Below are 17,274 nucleotides of genomic sequence, written 5' to 3' on the forward strand. Positions count from 1 at the left end.
TAATAAGATAAGATAAGAAAAATAATTTGGTAATACGGCGTGAATGTGCGTTTCCCAAATGTACTCGAATTTGAATTACAAAACATTTCTTCGATTGCAGATCACGTTTGGAGACTCCATTTTTCTATGTTTTTAGTCTCCGAACTCTCCACATGGTTTGAGTCATCGCTAAGTGTGTTGTCCATTTTGAAATTTCACTTTTATTTAGTATATCTGAGTATATGGTATATTTTACCGAGAACCGCGGTATATTTTAGCAATCCGCTCAGGGTCACACTGGTTCTTATCGTTGTTGCTTGTGCTTTTCAATCGCGGATGTGTGCTTTTCGATCTCGCGATCTCTAATTTCTTAAGCAATATATATATGTACATAGTGCACAGTGGCAGCGGAGAAAGAAAAAACAACTGCATATCATATGCGATATAGCAAGCGTTTGTGTAAGTGTGCGTGGGTGTGCGAATAACAAATAATACGAAATGAACGACCAAGAGAAGCAACACCAACAACAACGGTACTTTCAAAGCGAATGGAAGACTACCGCTAATAGTCATGGAAATTCGTTATCAGACAGCCGGGATTATGATACCAACTCGTCGCGCAATTCGCTCTCCGGCTCCCCGCCCGTCGCCTCGAATTGCTCCTCCTCCGGTTCCCTGGACTTCGACAGGCCTCTGGCCCAGTTGCTCCACCCAAAACTGGAGGCCGACGGGCTGGGCATCATACATGGGGATAACTACAGCATCTACGGCAGCCAGACGGCGGAATCCACCAGCGGCGAGCAACAGGTGCTTAATCTGGGCCTCTCCCTGGACTCGGAGGACGTCCACGCGACGTATGGTGCCCTATTCGGTGCCCAAGATCAACTCACTGCATCTCAAACTCACGCCCATTCACAAATGGTTCCTGCGGCAGCGGACAACGCTTTTCCGCTAGCGGATCAACTAACACCATTACCCATCACGGTCATACCCATCACATATCACCATACCACCGAGAATCTCAGCTCCAGCCACGCTGAAGTTCCGCTGATAGCCAGTCTGAGCGATAGCACCGCTCAGGTGTTCAATCTGGATGACATCTGCTTCACGCTGGAGTACCAGTTCGAGAACCAGAGACTCGTCCAGGTCCAGCCGCCCACTGTGGTCTCGCTCAGCATGGTATCCAGCCCCAACGAGGGTGCAAATCCCACAATCAACTGTGATAATGACCAGGGAACTGGAAACAGCATCTCTAGGGACTCCACATCCAATTCTCCAGCTTATTTCACAATTGAGACGAGGTACTGCCCACTTGCATGCATGTACACCCTTCGCTGCATGAGTGTTCTATGGTTTGCATGTGTTTGAAATTTATTTGCTTAGGCATGGTGTTTTACAGATTTTATAAGAAGAACCCGTTCTGGAATTGCCGAGTTGTTAGTGAACCAAAGTTAACTTTGCAAAGGTCGTAAAAAGAAAAGATTAACCATTATAAAAAAAAAGTTTAGAAACGCTTGATTTGCGTTTAAGGATGTATAATTTTGAGATAAATGAAAGTCTGAATTTGAATTTTCTCTACTATATATTGCCTTAAAAAATCGGTTCTCGAAACTTTGTATGTGTGTATGCGCATTGTATATGTATATATCGAAGCAAGAATTTTGCCATACGGTTTTAAACAAAATTCAAGGAAAATTATCGAATTCAAAAAATAAAAATAAATCATAACTCTTGGCAAAGCATTTTTTTGCGATATTGAATTCGGTTCAGGCTTTGAGCACATAATTAATTAATTAAATTTATAATGACCACAGCAGATTTTCACTGAGTTATGATTAGAGGACAGAATTATGAAATATATAACACATACATTTTTTGCCAATATTTAACATAATGGCAGGCATTGAGTTCGTTTGATTGCCTTACGAAAAAGTCACTTCATTTTCGATTTGCCGCACAAGCCAGAACGGGAATAATAATTGCATATTTTCAGTGTCATGTATGAGTGGATTAGTGTTTGTGTTTCTGTCGCATTTTGGCCAATTATAGTGGGCCGTCAGGTGTGCCTTGCCCTCCGCATTCTGACCCCCGCCAGGGACACCACCACCACCACCACCCCTGCCCCTCGTCGCAGCTAATTTTCCACTACCCACACACAAAAAGATTCGAGAGAGCGGAAAAAAGGAAAACATTTTCCTAGCGTCTGTCGTGACGTGTCCAATTTTTTTTCATTCTATTTCACTTTTTGTTTGGCTCCCTCGAAAAAAGAAGAGGCTAAAATCCAATTTTCATATTTTCTTCCTTGTCGAGAATTTGTGTTGGCAAATTTCAAGCGTTCCAATGTCCACTTGTTACAACGCGGTGTCCGAATCGCTTGCAAGTTGTTTGCTAATTGCCCGATTCGTGTATTTGGCCTGTTGCATTCTGCACACGGCAATCGACTCGACCAGCGCCGTACCCTCGGACTTCGATACCCACTAGACCGTGTGCCAATGGGCATCATAATGTCTGCATGCCTTTGGGTCTCCACTTCGGCCGATGATTGTATCGAAAATCATTTGTTTGGTCTAAAAATAGTTGCGCCGATGAACGCATTTAGATTTCTACCCCCACCCCAATTGCCGACCAGAATGTATAGATGGATATATGCATACATAGATGTATATTTCTATGGTGTGTTAGGCGAAGACGACTGAAAATTTCCCCAAAACTCATTAACACTTGATGTAAAGATGCCGGTTTTTTAGAAGATGCCACATTGTAGCGCCTTCTATTGTGAAATTCTCCCCCTAAGACGTTGCTCCTCAAAAGTGCGATTTGGCACTATAAAAAGTTTTCTCTACCTAAGTATTCTATTTTTCCCAAAGGGTAAAACTGGTAAATGTCTCATAGGTCTTTATTCCCTAGATTAAGCTAAATAACATGTACAGCGATGGGGCTTTTATTAAAAACAAAATAAATCAGTTCTCCCGACACTTAGTTCACAATTTCGCGATAAGTCACGAATGCTGAAGGGTTTACACAATGTTTACTCGTATTTCAATAGATATGATTGATACAGGAAATCGACTGATTAGAAGTACGGGTTAATAGTACTACTAGTCCAGCTAGTACGTCGAGTACCCAATTGATGGAAAACTCTTCAAATGATATGGAAATTGGTCATAAACTACATTTTCCCGTGGCTAAGTCCAAATGATCTGTTGTGATGGGGTTAGTCCGCTCTGTGCCACATTGTTGTTGCTCTTCGCTTGCTCATTATTCTGCGGTACAATAATTTTTCAATTTTTCATCCCTGCCTTGCTTGTTGTTTAGCACTTTCCTTCCATCCGACCTCCCCGCTCGGCGACGACGCCCTCTTGCTATTTTTACCGCCATGAGTAGTGTTCCCTCAATCATATTTCTCATTTTTCAGTACTCCCGCGATTAGAGGGAGGGGTATCTCGATGGGTGAGCCAGCCGGTGGTAAAAGGAAGGGTCTGGGGGACGCACGCTGTCCGTCAGTCAGCCTGCCAGCCGTCTCAGCACCCACGCACTTGTTGTACTGCTTCCCTCGAATTTTCTTTATAGTTTCGGTTGCCGTCTGCAATTTTATTTTGCCATTTGTTGTGTTTTGACCATGACAACATTAAATATTAATTAATCTGATTAGTAAGGACAGAAAAGCCTCCAGGGAACGCCTGTTTTTCGGGTGTCATTTCTATGTACTTTGTTTGCTGTTGATGTTTTCGCTGACGCTCTAACCCCACTAATCGCAATCTGTGCAATTTGCATTTATGTATAAATGTATATATGTATATATATATGTATACTTGTTGCGTTTATAATTATATACAAAGATCTTAACGGCCCACTGACACACAAATCGGATGGAATATATGCCCCACCCGATGCGATTTGCTGTTCTCTGTTTGTTTCCAACTGCAAATTCGATAAATTCCCTCGTTGGTCTTTCCCCCGCTCGATCTGATCTTCCAGCTATGTGGATGAGTACGATCCAAATGAGCCGGACGAGGACGAGCAGCTGGCCCACTGCATCCAACCGGGCGTTCTGCACCAAGATGTCGATGAGGAGGAGGAGGAGGAAAGGCAGGACGAGAACGATCAGCTAATGGCGTTGGCCTACGAGGTACCCACACCCAATAACCAACCGCTAGTCAAAGTGTCTAACGTGCCTTACGTTGCCTAACGCTTTTTGTAGCGACTCGCCATGCTAATCCTAGTGCTAGCGGAGATTCCGATTCCTGCGATTCCGCTGTAGGCGTGTGTAACCAAGTTTTGTTAACCAACTAGTGGTGCGTAGTGTTGGCTTAATTCGAAGGCTGTCCCTTAACATATCACTTACCAGTGTCCAGCATGCATCCACCTCATCATAATTGTCACATTCCAAGGAACATGCACATGCATATATTAACCACTTAGCTAGTGCAATGAATCTGATCTAATAGCATTGTTATACTTGCCATTTAGAGTTCGGATGAGGCTCTCAGTCGCTATAGATGCAACTATGAGAACTGTTATCGCAGCTACAGCACAATTGGAAATCTGCGAACGCATTTAAAGACCCACACGGGTGAGTATACTTATATACACAATTACATTGGTATCATTTTTAGTAAATTACGCTCGTCTACATCGCTTGATTTCGCCACTGGCAAAGTTGAGCACTTTCAGTTGTATATCTCTTCGAGTGCTTTCGTCCACGCCATCCAAAATACTCTCCAGATACTTGTAGAAGGGATCTTGCGGCTCCGCCGGCTTTTCCTTCAAGGCACTCTCGATGAGTCTCATTACGCTCATGAACTTGGATTGAGTTTGGTTCAGTCCTTCGCCAGTTAAGCTAGGCTTTGTTTCGTAGAGCAGCTCGCTGCTTGTATTGCACGCTGAATCCTCTGAGACAAACTCCGCGTTGGAGTTATCCGTCCCACTGAGACACTCCTCCTCGCCTTTGTACTCAATTACAAACTCGTCCGTTGGAAATTGAGTGATGCAGTATCGTTTAAAGGATGGTTCATCCGCCGACTTGCTGTCCTCGGTTTCTCTAGCCACAAGCGTTGTATCGCACACTTCTTTCGGCTTCCTAACATAAAACACGCACATTACAACCATTTCAAAGATGCGTATATTGAGTAAATGGAGAACCTTCTGGTTCTTATGTGTTCCCTGAGGAAATCGAGCTCTTCGAACCTATGAATACTGCTCCTTGGGAAAGCGAGCTTTTGCATTTCCCTCACATAACGATCTCGTATGGTCTTCCATCTAACTTGACAGTGCTCAACTGCAATCTCAAATTTATAAAATCTCGTACACATCATTTAATGGAAATGATATAAACACCTGATCTCTGGCAAGTTTGGGCCACTGCAATCCACGCCTGCTTTCGATCATATTTAGTGTGGTATTTCTCGAATATAGAAACGTTGCGCTTCACACTTGCAATAAGTAGAGTGTCAAAAGCGTCCATACTGATGTGATGGGATTTTTTTTTAAAACCAATTTTCGTTTTTGAAGAACCTTTGCGCTTTTGCGTTGCGTGATAAAATGAACGCTGACAAACAGCTGATAAGCGATAGGTGTTTTGCAACACTAATGGGACAGTGGTGTAGTCCAGCGAATTGATAGGGGGATAAAAGCACACAAGTGTCTTAAACTAATGCTGCGTTCATTTAACGCAGTTAATAAAATAATAAATAAACGGCGAATATTCTTCAAACTTATGATTCGGCGGAATCCCAGAAATAAAATGAAGTGCTTAATAAGTTGCGTTTCTGCATTTTTTAAAATCAAAATTTTTTGTACATAGGTGGAGCATAGGAATTTAGTGATGGGAAAAATAGCGTTTGACGTTTTTTAAATCGATATCTACTCGATAGACGGGATATCGCGATCATTTAAAAATGTATTTTTGTGCTTTTCATAATTGACAAAAGATAGTTTGTTGAAGCACATTGTGCTAATAATTATAGACTCATTGTGGACTTTTCAAAAGAGTAGCAGCCACCTAATACAAAGTTTATTCGCTTTTCAGGCGACTACAGCTTTAAATGCCCGGAAGATGGATGCCACAAGGCCTTCCTCACTTCCTACAGCCTGAAGATCCACGTCCGCGTCCACACGAAGGTGAAGCCATACGAATGCGAGGTGTCCGGCTGCGATAAGGCGTTCAACACGCGCTACAGGTGAGTAATCATCCACTTCGGTGGACTGATAGCCTCCGGAATAAACCAATGGCTGCAGAGCTCAATAATCTGTCATCAACGTCGCCCGATCCACCAACAGATTGCACGCCCACCTTCGCCTGCACAATGGCGAGACGTTCAACTGTGAGCTGTGCCAGAAGTGCTTCACCACGCTGAGCGACCTGAAGAAGCATATGCGCACGCACACCCAGGAGCGGCCGTACAAGTGTACAGAAGATGACTGCGGCAAATCATTCACCGCCTCGCATCACCTGAAGACCCACCGAAGGACACATACCGGAGAAAAGCCGTATCCCTGCCAGGAGGACAGCTGCCAAAAGTCATTCAGCACATCGCATAGCCTAAAATCCCACAAGAAGACTCACCAGCGGCAGTTGCAAAACAAGGGTCGCAAGAAACGGCCACTAAAGACGCAGCAGATCAAGTGCAGCGATCAGGAGCAGAAGGATTCACAGCAGGAGGAGCACGAGGAAGAGGAATGTATTAAAGAGGAACAGCCCGAGATGACGCTGTTAAATCCAGGCAGTCATTGCTCCGAAACCACCAGCACAGATAGCGGAGTGGTGTTGCAAACGCTTACGCCGCAGGATCAGTTGTCCAATGTGTTCATCCTCCAGGGTGACGAGCCTCTCATACTTCCAGAAACATCACAGGCCTACCAGCTCTCCTACGCCGCCGAGGAGGAAATACCCAGTCCGTGGATTGACGCTGGCGTCCTCGTCTCCAAACCCATCATTCCCATGGCTCCGCTGACGGATGCCTGCGTGGCCCTGCCCACCGAGATGCCCAGTTTCGTGAACCTGAAGCCCACATTCGGCAATGCAGTAAGCGGCAACATGGGAGACCCGCAGGCGGAAACCATGGATGTGGATCCCGCAGTGGAGCCCTCGCTGCCCACACCCACCTTGGAGTTGAATCAGCCAAATATCGAAGAGCTGCTTAAGCAGGACAGCTTCGAGAACGAGGAGGACATGGAAACGGAGTCGCTCTTGAACGACATACTCATGACCATCGACAACAACAGTGCCCTACTGCAGGCAACACTGCAGCAAGCTTCCCAGGTACCAAGCGATGCCTCCGGCTTGGTGGAACTAGACATTCGGGACAACAAGCCGACACTAAAGCAGATCACAGCGGATGCGGGCATCTGCAATTGCACCAACTGCAAGTGCGATCAGACAAAGAGTTGTCACGGTGGCGACTGTGGTGCTGCAGCTGCTCAAAAGACCACCAGGACTACCGCAGCCACAACCACAACGACAACGTTGAATTCCAGCGGTGGCAAACGCATTTGCGGCAGCGTGGCGCCCACCAAAAAAGTGAGTAAACGCGAGGCGGAAATGAACCAGAACATCGAGGATGTTGCTTTGCTGCTGCAAAACCTTGCTTCCATGGGTAGTGGTGGCTCCTCCGGCGGTGGCGGCGGTTGCTGCGGCGGGGGTGGTGCCGCCAAGCCAGCATCTTCAGCTGGGGGCTGCTGTGGACAGCCAAAAGCTCCGAAACCCGTAAATACCGGCTGCGGTTGTGCCCAGCCGAGTGCCTCCTCCTCTGGTGGTTGTTGCGGCAGTGGAGCTGCTCCTACTCCAAAACCATCGGGTAGCTGTTCGGGCGCCCAGAATCCAGCTCCAACTCCTCCCACTCCCACGTCAGCAACTGGTTGCTGCTCTGGCAAGGGAAAAGTGCAGGAGCCGCCGGTCATTAGCAGCGCTTCTTCAGCTCCCGCTCCCGCCGTCAAGGGCAACGCCTGCACATGCAAGAGTCCGGCGGAGGGCGTGGCCAACGGCTGCTGCGTGGTGATCTGCATTAAAACGCTGCAAGCTCTACGCAAAGTTCTGACGCGCCGGAATCTAAATCTAATGCTTTGTCCACAGCAGAACTAAACCAAAAACTACTTATGTACACTAATCCCAATGCAACAAAAACCGACCAACCAAAATCCAAAAGCCCTGAGATCGGATATCATGTAATCAAACTGGTATTGAGCCTGTAAAAAGTATTTTCCCCACAAAAAAACCAAAAAAGTTAACAAAAATTAGCAAAGTGCATTTAAGTGAAACGATTCAATCATATGTGATCCCAGCGGAGGCTGGCCGCGCTACAACTTACATACAAAAGTTATCCCAAACCTATTATAATCATTCAAAACCCAACATTATCTAGAATCCCAAAGCAGCTTCCGGTGAGCAGACAAAGAGCTTTTCGCAATTTGTCGGCGATGAGTCAAACATTGCCATAAATACAGTGTGCGAGGATATGTCGGCCTTATCGGGCAATAAAACATGGCAGTCTACGAAGTATACGCCCAATTTATACATACATATGTTGATTAAAAGCCGTCTGTTCCCTATAGTCTAAGGCTCTTACTTGTTTTTGTATCATTTTAATGTTTAACACGTTGAATTTCTTTGAGTTTATCTACAACTAACAAATATAATTTATTACTACCCCAGATCAAAAGCAATCCATGCCTTACGGACGTAATATTTATGAGGAGGGTGATTTTGTTAAACTATATCAAATGTAACAGAATACTTTTGTGTGTGTTTTTATATCGAGTTTATGACGCTTTATATCATGCCAAATATGAACAGAAACATATTTTCCACTGTTTTCTTATATACCCAAATTAAATCATCTGTATAAAGTCGAATAAAACATAAAACTAAACTTGTTGTAACGATTCTTATTGCTCCAATATTGCTGTTGCCGCTGTTGCGCTCCTGTGGATGCTGCTTGTTGCTCCTGCTCCTACTGCCGCTGCTGCTGCTGCTGTTGCTTTTGCTCCGGAATGTGGACTGGCGAGTAGGGTCCAACGACAAACGCAGATTACTAGATGCTAACTTCTATACAGAATGTGCTTTTATTGACCCCCCTAATGAAGAACTCATAGTTTGGCGCTCTGATCCACTGATCCACCAATGTTTTCTAATCCTCGCCAGCTGGTATGACCTCCTCTAGACGCCGCACGAACTTAACGCGCAGTTCCGTCACATTGTCGCCCTTCAGTTGATCCTGCAAAAAGGACACCCAGCCACACACGCACACACAATGCACACTAGACCATTAGCCAACAATGAAAAGTGCCAAAGCGTAACTATAGAAGACTTGCCTGCACAAACCAGCACTGCACCTCCAGCTGCACCATCTCCAGGGCGCCGCGGATGCAGCCGCTGAGTATGGCACTGTAGCGCAGATTGGTCAGGTCCGGCGGCAGCTCGACGAACTCCGTCAACGGGTTGCTGTCGAACACCAGGGAGAACTCATCGGAGGCCGGCGACCAGTTCGAGATGGTGGGCTGGATGTTCAGGTAGATGCGGAACGCCTGCTGGATGCGATCGGCCGTCTCGCGCATCTCCAGGCAGCGGGGCGCCGATGTCCTGGCCAGAAAGTCCTCGATCAGTCGCATGCCCATGTTGTAGCCGATCCGCTCCAGCTGCTTGTTCACGTCCTCGGCATTCTCGAAGTCGCGCAGCATCTGGGTGACGAGTGCCCCGTAGGTGAGTGTCAGGAACTCCGAGTTCTGCGTTTTGTTTTTTGTACAAAGGAGGAAGAGAGGAGTGCAGAAAGCAAATAAATATCAATCCAGAACCAGATTAAAGCGTTTTATGGGCCGGTACCATATACAACATTATAAAGTTCCACAGTAAAAGTATATGTTTTTAAATTTATAAACAAAGTGCTGTATTTATTATGCGTCATATTGATTGCATTCTTATGTCCTCAATGGTGCTTTGAATTTTGATTGTTGAATTTGTCGGTGACTATTAAAGTCATTTCCCCATTCCATTTAAAAATGAATTATGAAACCTATATTAATGATTGCCGTTTTCGTGTAAATTTCGATGTCTAGTAAGTAAAATAATTTCTCTATTAAATAATTACATATTTCAAACAATAATCAACAGCTGGCCAACAGAAAAAAAGTTGCATGTTTTTGAAAAAATTAAATAAATATTTAGAAGTATAAACGATTTGGAAATGAATTATATTACAATTACAACTATCAACTGGAAAATTTCACTTTTCCAATCTAAGTAAATGACAAAAAATTGAAAAACTAATAATGTAATAAAGTTCCACTTGGAAAATAATATACGAAAAGGCTTAATTTGGAAATGAACCATGTGAGCCGAATTAAAGTGGTGTGTTTGAGGACAAGAGGACACAGAGCGTTTGGCTTAGTACTAAAAACTACGATCTAGTCTAGTTTGTATCTACAGCTAGGAGGCGATTATTCCGATTTTATCGCTGTTATGGTAATGCTTGGCGTTTGATGTGGCGCGATTAGTTTCGGTGGAGCGCGGGCCGTGCCTCGGCTGAGGGTGACGCCGCCACTGGGCGTCATTGGCATGCTGCCGCCTTCCGGACCGGACGAGTCCTGATCGCCCTTCTCCTGCGCCGAATGGAAGCGACCACCCTCGCCACGAGCTCGATTCATGGCGTGGCGATGGCGAGATTCGTGCAGATACTTGCAGCGCTCCTTGGGAATGCGGGACTCCAGCTTGGCCCTGGCCTGCCGCCGAATGAGGATACGTTTGTACTGCTTGGCATTCACATAGAGCGGCTCCTCATCCGCCTCGCCTTTGGAGCTCTCGTCCTCGCTGTTCGTATTCGTTCCAGTGGTACTTGTGCTGACATCAGCGCTTATATTATTGACTGCAGCACTGGCCGCCACCGCCGCCGCCGTCTGCTGTTGCTGCTGCTGCTGGTTTTGGGCCTGGGATTGTACTTGCTGATGCTGCTGCTGCTGTTGGGTGACCACTGTGCCAACTCCCGCGCCTACTCCGGCATTGGCGGCCGCTGCATTCACCGCTGCCATCGCTGTCTGCGGCACCATGATGATCTGTTGCCCAGCTGTGGGTGCCGACTGATTTGCGCTCGGTGCTGGATTGATTTGCACCAGCTGCCCGTTAATGTTGAGATAGTGCGGCGCCGGCTGGGCTGCCATAGCAGCTGCAGCGTTGGCCGCTGCATTCGGATCCAAGGCGGCAATGGTGGGCGTCTGATAGAATATGGTCTGGCCATCGGGCAGCTGCATCACCTGCATCTGTGGCTGCTGCTGCGCAGCCTGTAGCATGATCTGGTTGGCCTGCAGCGGTATCAATTGAGGCTGAAGGCCTGTCGCCCCAGTCTGACCCTGTGGCTGCTGACCAATTATGATTTGGGCTGCTCCGGCGGGCAGCATGGGCATGGGTATCACTTGGATGGGTTGGGCCGTTGCTGTGGCATTTGTGGCTCCTCCGGCTGCAGTATTTACATTCAAATTGTTGCCGGTTGTGGCATTGTTGTTGTTGTTACTGCTGCTGCTGCTATTGTTGTTGGTGGTGGCGGCAGCGGCGGCACCGACGGCGGAGGCGGTGGTGCACATTCTGGGCGTGGCTGAGGGGCGGCTGGTGGCGCTGAAATGGTTTTCCATTGCCCGATTGCTCGGCGATTTGTGCCTGTCTGTGTCGTGTCTCAACCTCAAGCCCTCAACACACACACACACACACTTACTGGAAAAGTGAATGAAGCCGATTTTGAGGGTGGTTGGCACGTCAAAGATTCGTTCTTAGGCACTAGGGCACAAATCTAACCTTACAACTAGATCTATGCTTCTAAATGGCTAACGATACCGAACTGCCGCTGTTCTCTCTTTTTGGCCAACTTACCACTTTCTTGGCGTCCAAACGGGAGGCTTGTCGCGACATTTTCCGGCTGTTTACGTTGTGATTTGTACAATTGAAAATAAAATTCTCTGTTTTCCCAGTTTTACAGAGCAGGGTTGTCAGGGTACAGTGCTAGGGCACAGTAACATGGGCTAGGGTTGCAGGCTCTGTGCATATCGATTATCAGTCACGGCAAAAATGAAAATATCGAAGTCGCAGTTATCAATGAAAATTATTAGTAGTTATACAAGTTATAAGTTAATAAGTTATAAGAATATTAATATGGTTATCCAAAAATAAACCTCAATATAAAAAATTACATGTTTTAAATTCCGTAAAAGAAGTGAGTGACGAAATAATTTTGAAATAAATTGCTTCCTTCAAGCTTAAGAAATAAGCTCCTGATCAGAGAAAGTATGAAGTGCTGCAGCCCTGGGAAAACCTATCCCCAATTTTAGCCATTTATTGTATTGCATTTTGCGGAGGGTATTTTCCATAGGGTCTAGACATGGTCACACTGCTGTAGACAACTGCATAAACATTTCATCCAGGTGAACAAAAAGTAAATAAAGAACAATTTCGACCGCACCGCAAACAAACGGCGAGCATTAAGAAGAAACTCCACAACGATGGCTTCATTTTTCAACGTTGGCGCCTTGGGAAATGTTTTCTCCACTCCAGTTGGCCAGCGCATAGGTGAGTAAACCCCACACCCCTCTCACCGTTTACAAAAACCACCCACCTAAAGCGGGGGTGTGTATATGTGGTTAAATCGTCACATTTTCCTCAAATACAACGCATATGCGTTGATATTTGCGCATTTGCATTGCTAGTTATCTGATTAGACGACGCTAGACGCCAGTCCCAATCAGACTGAGCCATTGGAAAATTGAATTTTCACAACTTTCTTCGTGCGTTTGCTTGTTTTCCTGTTTTGTTGTTGCTCTCTTACACTGACACACACACAATCACACACATTTCCATGTACCGATACTGATTTGTTGTTGCCAGACCATTACTATGGCAAAGCGGTCTGATTTGATTTGAAAGGCGGTGGCAACGGTGAGTTTCTGATAAGATTAACCCTTACGTGGGTAAGCGGTTCCAACAGGCAGGTGTGACAAAGCAGATAAATGTTTGTTGGTATGTTTTATGGAATTGCTCACCATTGGCACGCACACAAATGGTTTTGTTATTGATGCGCTCTTGTTTTGTTTGATTGACTCTTTCGCCTACCGCCTGTCCCCTTATTTTGCGCCCTTAGTAATGGCAATTAGTCATCGTTGCCTCTGGCCGTTGGGTTACATAAAAAATGTGTTAATTTATTTCGCGTTCCCCTTTGGCTCGCATTTTCGCCATAATTTCCATTTGCCGCCGCACACAAACACGGATGCACACATTTACCTGGTCGCATGCATTTGTATTGGTGCCGTACTAATTTGTTGCTTCGCTTTTTTATGAGCTCACATTTTATTGTTGCCTTGTGGTTAGCTTTTCACATATGTATCTCTTATATCTATATCTGTTGGACGATATCTGATATCCGAGAAATACATTGCGCGCGAGGGATTCGTTTGGATTTAAACAAGTTGCATTTATGCCTCTTGTTTGTGCGTTTCAATTTGAGCAAGTCATTGCACTCGGAAGAGCTCAAGTGATATACGAAAGATAATGCTCGCCCACCTGTTTACAACACACAGTTTCAGCCGCCCATTAAAATAAACAAAGGAATGCAAATTGTTTACTTGGGTTTTCACACAGGCAGCGATCAAAATAATTACACATTTCGGATCAAAAACCGCACAATTTACTACTTGCATTATCATCAAATATATTGTCATTATTAAAATGTAACGAGCATTTTCAAAAATAAGATACAATTTTCAAAAAAATTGAGGGAACTGGAGTTGACTGCAGCTAACTTATTATCTTTATATGACGTGAAATTCAAATATTGTTGCGGTTTTTAAATTTTTAACTAATACCCTACCTGCTCCTCTTTCAGAGGCCGCCACCGATGCCAACCTGGCCTCGGAGAACTGGGCCGCCAACATGGAGATCTGCGACATGATCAACGAATCCTCGGACACAGCCCGTGATGCCATGCGTGCCATTCGCAAGCGCCTCTCCCAGAATGCCGGCAAGAACAACCAGGTGGTGATGTACACGCTGACCGTCCTGGAGACGTGCGTGAAGAACTGCGGCAAGGCCTTCCATGTCCTGGTGGCCCAGAAGGACTTCATCAACGAGCTGGTCAAGCTGATTGGGCCCAAGAACGATCCGCCAGCTGCCATGCAGGAGAAGGTTCTCAGTCTGATACAGATCTGGGCGGATGCGTTCAAGAACCAACCGGATCTCAACGGTGTCACTCAGATGTACATGGAACTGAAAAACAAGGGCATCGAGTTTCCAGCCAACGATCTGGATGCTATGGCACCCATTTACACACCGCAGAGGGTGAGTCCCTAACGCATTCTCGTTACTTTAAACATAATAAATGCTATCATACCCCATTCAGAGCGTTCCCGAGATGCCTCCTCAGATGGTGGCCGCTCAGCAGCACACAATCTCGCCCCAACACATGGCTGCCGCTGCCGCCGCCGCTGCTGCAGCATCAGCTCCAGCCAGCACAGGTCCATTGCATTTGACTCCAGAGCAAGCGGCTAAGCTGCGTTCCGAATTGGAGATCGTTAGCAACAATATGTCCATTCTGAGCGAGATGCTCAGTGTTCTGAAGCCCGGCCAGGAGTCGCCCGATGACTATGCCCTGCTCAACGAGCTCACCTCTACCTGCAAGGAGATGCAGTCTCGCATTGTGGATCTAATTGGACGTGTCCAGGACGACGAGCTTACCGCGGAGTTCCTGCGCATCAATGACGAGCTGAACAATGTGTTTTTGCGCCACCAGCGTTACGAGAAAAATCGCTCGCAAGGCCAGGGAGCTGGTGTTACCTCGCCGTCGGCGGTGCTTGGCGCAGCCATGGGCCTGCCCGGTGTGGGAGCAGCTGGGGCAGGAGCCACCACGGTGGCCACGCTACCACCTCCGCCCACAACTACCGCCGTGAGCAACACGCCGCAAAGTGACCAACTGCTAATCGATCTAATTGAAAGCAGCGAGGAAGCCCAACTGCCACAGAGTTTAGGAGGGCTCAGTCTGGGCGGCGGAGCATCCACTGCAGTGCAGAGGGGGGCACGACCTGCCGATGAATTCGATATGCTTGCACAGTCGCGCACCGATGGCAACCAGTCAGTATAGAGTGCTTTCTAATTGAGCTCATCAAGTATTAACGATAGTTCCTTTTAGCAAATCGGACTTGCTAAGGGACATTCCCTCAGTGGACGCTGCTGCTGGGAGTGTGACTGCCGCCGCCTCGCCTTATAAACCGAATCAGCCGCAGCAGGCACAGCGTTCAGCCGGCGAACCGCCGGTGGTAAGTAAAGTGAGTAACTAGCCGCCGGGCACCCGGTCTAACTAATGGCGTTCGATTTGTTCCCTTACGTTTTGGCCTCGTTTTCGCCATTGATTTAACTTTGAATTTAAATTTGAAAAAATGTTTTGGTTCTTTTGTTCTATGCAAATTGCGTTTGGTTTTCGTTTCGTTTTGTTGTTCGGTTGGCGCCCACACACAGTCGACGAAAGAGAATGAGATCGACGAAATGGAAGCGTGGTTGGGCAGCTCAGTAAGTAGCCATTCGAATAGCACTTTGCCTTTTTCTAAGCTCATCTTACCATGCACTCGGCTTCAGTTTCTCGAATTACACATACTCTTCTGTTGCTTATTTGCTTCTGTCACCCTATTCCGTATATTTAACATGACTAATGAGGCATTTGTTTCCACCACACAGCACATCGAGGGAATTGAGGAACTGACCAGCTCCGAGTTTGACAAATTCCTAGAGGAGCGAGCCGCTGCCGCCGAAAATCTTCCAACGATCAGTGCATCGAACTCCGCCGCCGCCAGTGCAACGACAGGATCGGCAGGAGCCGACAGCTTACGAAAGACACCAAAGAAACCGGGCGCCGAGGAGGATCTGCTCGCGCTCTGAGTGATCTCCTCCAGCACCATCATCGGCTCTAATTGTTTACTCTTTCAAATGTTATACACACCCTAACATACTTATCCATAACGTCTATTTGATAGCAGATACATATTAACACTTTATGTAAAATGCTTTTAATTTTTACAAAAACCGCAACGATAACTATTGATTATATTCCAAAAAACAAGCGATCTTTTGTTGGTCTAATTGTAAGCCACTTCTACACATTGATGGTAATTTAATGTATTACGTTAAAAGTCTATTTGTTGTTTATTTATACATATATACATACATTATAAAGCTAATTTATTTTACAAAATCGAACGATCGAAAAGAAAAACTAAAACAAAAAGTAAATACATTTCAAGCACATACCGAAGACGAAATGCTTTATAATTAATACTACTAAGGGGCTTAATCAGAGTCATTATCATCATCTACATTCATGGCTTGAGTGGCTGCTCCGTAGGCTTCGTCCTCTTCATCAGAAGAAGTCCTTTGATTATTCTTTCCGCTTGAACCCTTCTTTTCCAACTGACTCTCCAATTCCCTAATGTGGGCCTTCTTGCTGTTCAAAAGCAGCAGAAATTTCTTGAGAAGTTCCTGCTCCTTCAGCTTGCTCTCCCTCACATACTTTTCATATTCGGCCAGAGATGTGGTTATCTGTGCCTCGGATTCGGAATCTGGAGCTGCTTGAGGCTTCTGCTGACCAGCTTCGATGGCGGCATCCAGCAACTGGTAGCAGTTGGACACTTTTCTCAGCGGAACATCCAAATACAGAGTCTCGTATCCCTCGCATTTGTACACTTTGAAGGCTGGTTTCTCGGCATCCTCCAGGCATATTTCATAATCGAATCCTCGGAGTCCCATGTGCGTGGTTAGTGCATTCTTGCACTCTGCAAAGAAGGCATCGTAGGGCTGCTCCAATTCGCTGGCTCCATTCCGCAACTCATCGTATTTTAGACTGGAGCGGTAGTTTTGATTATCACAAGTTAATAAGAAGTCAAGCTCCACGTCGTCGTCCATCCATTTGCTTCGGACATAAATAAAAGGCTTTACGTCTATTTGACTATGTGAAAGCTGAGAGCGTTGAAGTAATTTAACCACAAAGGTAGACATTATTTCCAATATTTTAGTTTCACAACTGAATGTAAACAACTGTTGCGGGGTTTTTGAAAACAGCTGATTGAAACTGGGTTGTCAGATTGATTACAGGTACATACATATGTATGTACATTTCGTAATGCATCCTCTGCGTATGAATAATACTTTGAAAATTTATCTGATAACTTTAACACGACGCATATATCAGCAAAAATTAATGAAATAAATATATCTTCGAATATTACCGAGAGCTTAATTATTGCATTAACAGTCGATATACAACCCTTCTATATATCAACCCA

The 17,274-nt window shown here is 45.8% G+C and overlaps 6 protein-coding genes across 13 annotated transcripts; 2 read left to right on the top strand and 4 right to left on the bottom strand.

Moving 5' to 3' along the window:
• Window positions 1–251: 251 nt before the first annotated feature.
• LOC6545646 lies at window positions 252–8,844 on the top strand. 6 transcript variants are annotated; one of them, XM_001972130.3, is made up of 5 exons: window positions 252–1,280; window positions 3,958–4,108; window positions 4,450–4,552; window positions 6,008–6,158; window positions 6,259–8,844. In XM_001972130.3, the coding sequence occupies exons 1-5, from the start codon at window positions 478–480 to the stop codon at window positions 8,057–8,059; spliced, it is 3,009 nt and encodes a 1,002-aa protein (XP_001972166.1). In that variant the 5' UTR covers window positions 252–477; the 3' UTR covers window positions 8,060–8,844. The 6 variants fall into 6 exon arrangements, with proteins under 6 accessions (XP_001972166.1, XP_015013878.1, XP_015013877.1 ...); XM_015158392.2 differs by lacking the exon at window positions 3,958–4,108; XM_015158391.2 differs by lacking the exon at window positions 3,958–4,108 and having other exon boundaries at window positions 252–786.
• LOC26526023 (transcription factor Adf-1) lies at window positions 3,751–5,585 on the bottom strand. Its single transcript, XM_015158721.2, has 3 exons — window positions 5,317–5,585; window positions 5,122–5,257; window positions 3,751–5,059 (listed from the first exon to the last, which is right to left on the bottom strand). The coding sequence occupies exons 1-3, from the start codon at window positions 5,441–5,443 to the stop codon at window positions 4,600–4,602; spliced, it is 723 nt and encodes a 240-aa protein (XP_015014207.1). The 5' UTR covers window positions 5,444–5,585; the 3' UTR covers window positions 3,751–4,599.
• On the bottom strand, window positions 8,645–11,955 carry LOC6545647 (trafficking protein particle complex subunit 3). The gene is made up of 3 exons (XM_001972131.3): window positions 11,831–11,955; window positions 9,289–9,699; window positions 8,645–9,191 (listed from the first exon to the last, which is right to left on the bottom strand). The coding sequence occupies exons 1-3, from the start codon at window positions 11,867–11,869 to the stop codon at window positions 9,105–9,107; spliced, it is 537 nt and encodes a 178-aa protein (XP_001972167.2). The 5' UTR covers window positions 11,870–11,955; the 3' UTR covers window positions 8,645–9,104.
• On the bottom strand, window positions 10,240–11,919 carry LOC6545815 (nuclear transcription factor Y subunit alpha). The gene is made up of 2 exons (XM_001972132.3): window positions 11,831–11,919; window positions 10,240–11,674 (listed from the first exon to the last, which is right to left on the bottom strand). The coding sequence occupies exon 2, from the start codon at window positions 11,593–11,595 to the stop codon at window positions 10,411–10,413; it is 1,185 nt and encodes a 394-aa protein (XP_001972168.2). The 5' UTR covers window positions 11,596–11,674; window positions 11,831–11,919; the 3' UTR covers window positions 10,240–10,410.
• Window positions 11,956–12,285: 330 nt separating the features above from the next.
• LOC6545816 (TOM1-like protein 2) lies at window positions 12,286–16,247 on the top strand. 3 transcript variants are annotated; one of them, XM_015158394.2, is made up of 6 exons: window positions 12,286–12,523; window positions 13,833–14,284; window positions 14,346–15,073; window positions 15,132–15,267; window positions 15,458–15,508; window positions 15,674–16,247. In XM_015158394.2, exons 1-6 carry the CDS (start codon window positions 12,457–12,459, stop codon window positions 15,872–15,874), a joined length of 1,635 nt encoding a protein of 544 aa, XP_015013880.1. In that variant the 5' UTR covers window positions 12,286–12,456; the 3' UTR covers window positions 15,875–16,247. The 3 variants fall into 3 exon arrangements, with proteins under 3 accessions (XP_015013880.1, XP_001972169.1, XP_015013879.1); XM_001972133.3 differs by having other exon boundaries at window positions 15,132–15,258; XM_015158393.2 differs by lacking the exon at window positions 15,458–15,508.
• LOC6545817 lies at window positions 15,996–17,079 on the bottom strand. The gene has a single exon (XM_001972134.3). It carries the CDS (start codon window positions 16,985–16,987, stop codon window positions 16,283–16,285), a length of 705 nt encoding a protein of 234 aa, XP_001972170.2. The 5' UTR covers window positions 16,988–17,079; the 3' UTR covers window positions 15,996–16,282.
• Window positions 17,080–17,274: the final 195 nt, after the last annotated feature.

This window comes from Drosophila erecta, unplaced genomic scaffold (genome assembly GCF_003286155.1).
Source record: "Drosophila erecta strain 14021-0224.00,06,07 unplaced genomic scaffold, DereRS2 tig00000021-arrow-pilon, whole genome shotgun sequence".
NCBI lineage: Eukaryota > Metazoa > Arthropoda > Insecta > Diptera > Drosophilidae > Drosophila > Drosophila erecta.

What these genes read in the sequence shown, in the direction of transcription:
- LOC6545816 (XM_015158394.2), top strand. Translation starts at nt 12,457, where the DNA reads ATGGCTTCATTTTTCAACGTTGGCGCCTTGGGAAATGTTTTCTCCACT. An exon ending in TCCAGTTGGCCAGCGCATAG is followed by an intron (nt 12,524 to 13,832) that starts GTGAGTAAACCC and finishes CTCCTCTTTCAG; the next exon opens with AGGCCGCCACCGATGCCAAC. An exon ending in TCGCGCACCGATGGCAACCA is followed by an intron (nt 15,074 to 15,131) that starts GTCAGTATAGAG and finishes AGTTCCTTTTAG; the next exon opens with CAAATCGGACTTGCTAAGGG.
- LOC6545815 (XM_001972132.3), bottom strand. Translation starts at nt 11,595, where the DNA reads ATGGAAAACCATTTCAGCGCCACCAGCCGCCCCTCAGCCACGCCCAGA.
- LOC6545817 (XM_001972134.3), bottom strand. Translation starts at nt 16,987, where the DNA reads ATGTCTACCTTTGTGGTTAAATTACTTCAACGCTCTCAGCTTTCACAT.
- LOC6545646 (XM_001972130.3), top strand. Translation starts at nt 478, where the DNA reads ATGAACGACCAAGAGAAGCAACACCAACAACAACGGTACTTTCAAAGC. An exon ending in TAATGGCGTTGGCCTACGAG is followed by an intron (nt 4,109 to 4,449) that starts GTACCCACACCC and finishes CTTGCCATTTAG; the next exon opens with AGTTCGGATGAGGCTCTCAG. An exon ending in GCATTTAAAGACCCACACGG is followed by an intron (nt 4,553 to 6,007) that starts GTGAGTATACTT and finishes TTCGCTTTTCAG; the next exon opens with GCGACTACAGCTTTAAATGC.
- LOC6545647 (XM_001972131.3), bottom strand. Translation starts at nt 11,869, where the DNA reads ATGTCGCGACAAGCCTCCCGTTTGGACGCCAAGAAAGTG. An exon ending in GTTTGGACGCCAAGAAAGTG is followed by an intron (nt 9,700 to 11,830) that starts GTAAGTTGGCCA and finishes AACAAAACGCAG; the next exon opens with AACTCGGAGTTCCTGACACT. An exon ending in TGCAGTGCTGGTTTGTGCAG is followed by an intron (nt 9,192 to 9,288) that starts GCAAGTCTTCTA and finishes TCCTTTTTGCAG; the next exon opens with GATCAACTGAAGGGCGACAA.
- LOC26526023 (XM_015158721.2), bottom strand. Translation starts at nt 5,443, where the DNA reads ATGGACGCTTTTGACACTCTACTTATTGCAAGTGTGAAGCGCAACGTT. An exon ending in CCAAACTTGCCAGAGATCAG is followed by an intron (nt 5,258 to 5,316) that starts GTGTTTATATCA and finishes TTGAGATTGCAG; the next exon opens with TTGAGCACTGTCAAGTTAGA. An exon ending in GAACACATAAGAACCAGAAG is followed by an intron (nt 5,060 to 5,121) that starts GTTCTCCATTTA and finishes GTTTTATGTTAG; the next exon opens with GAAGCCGAAAGAAGTGTGCG.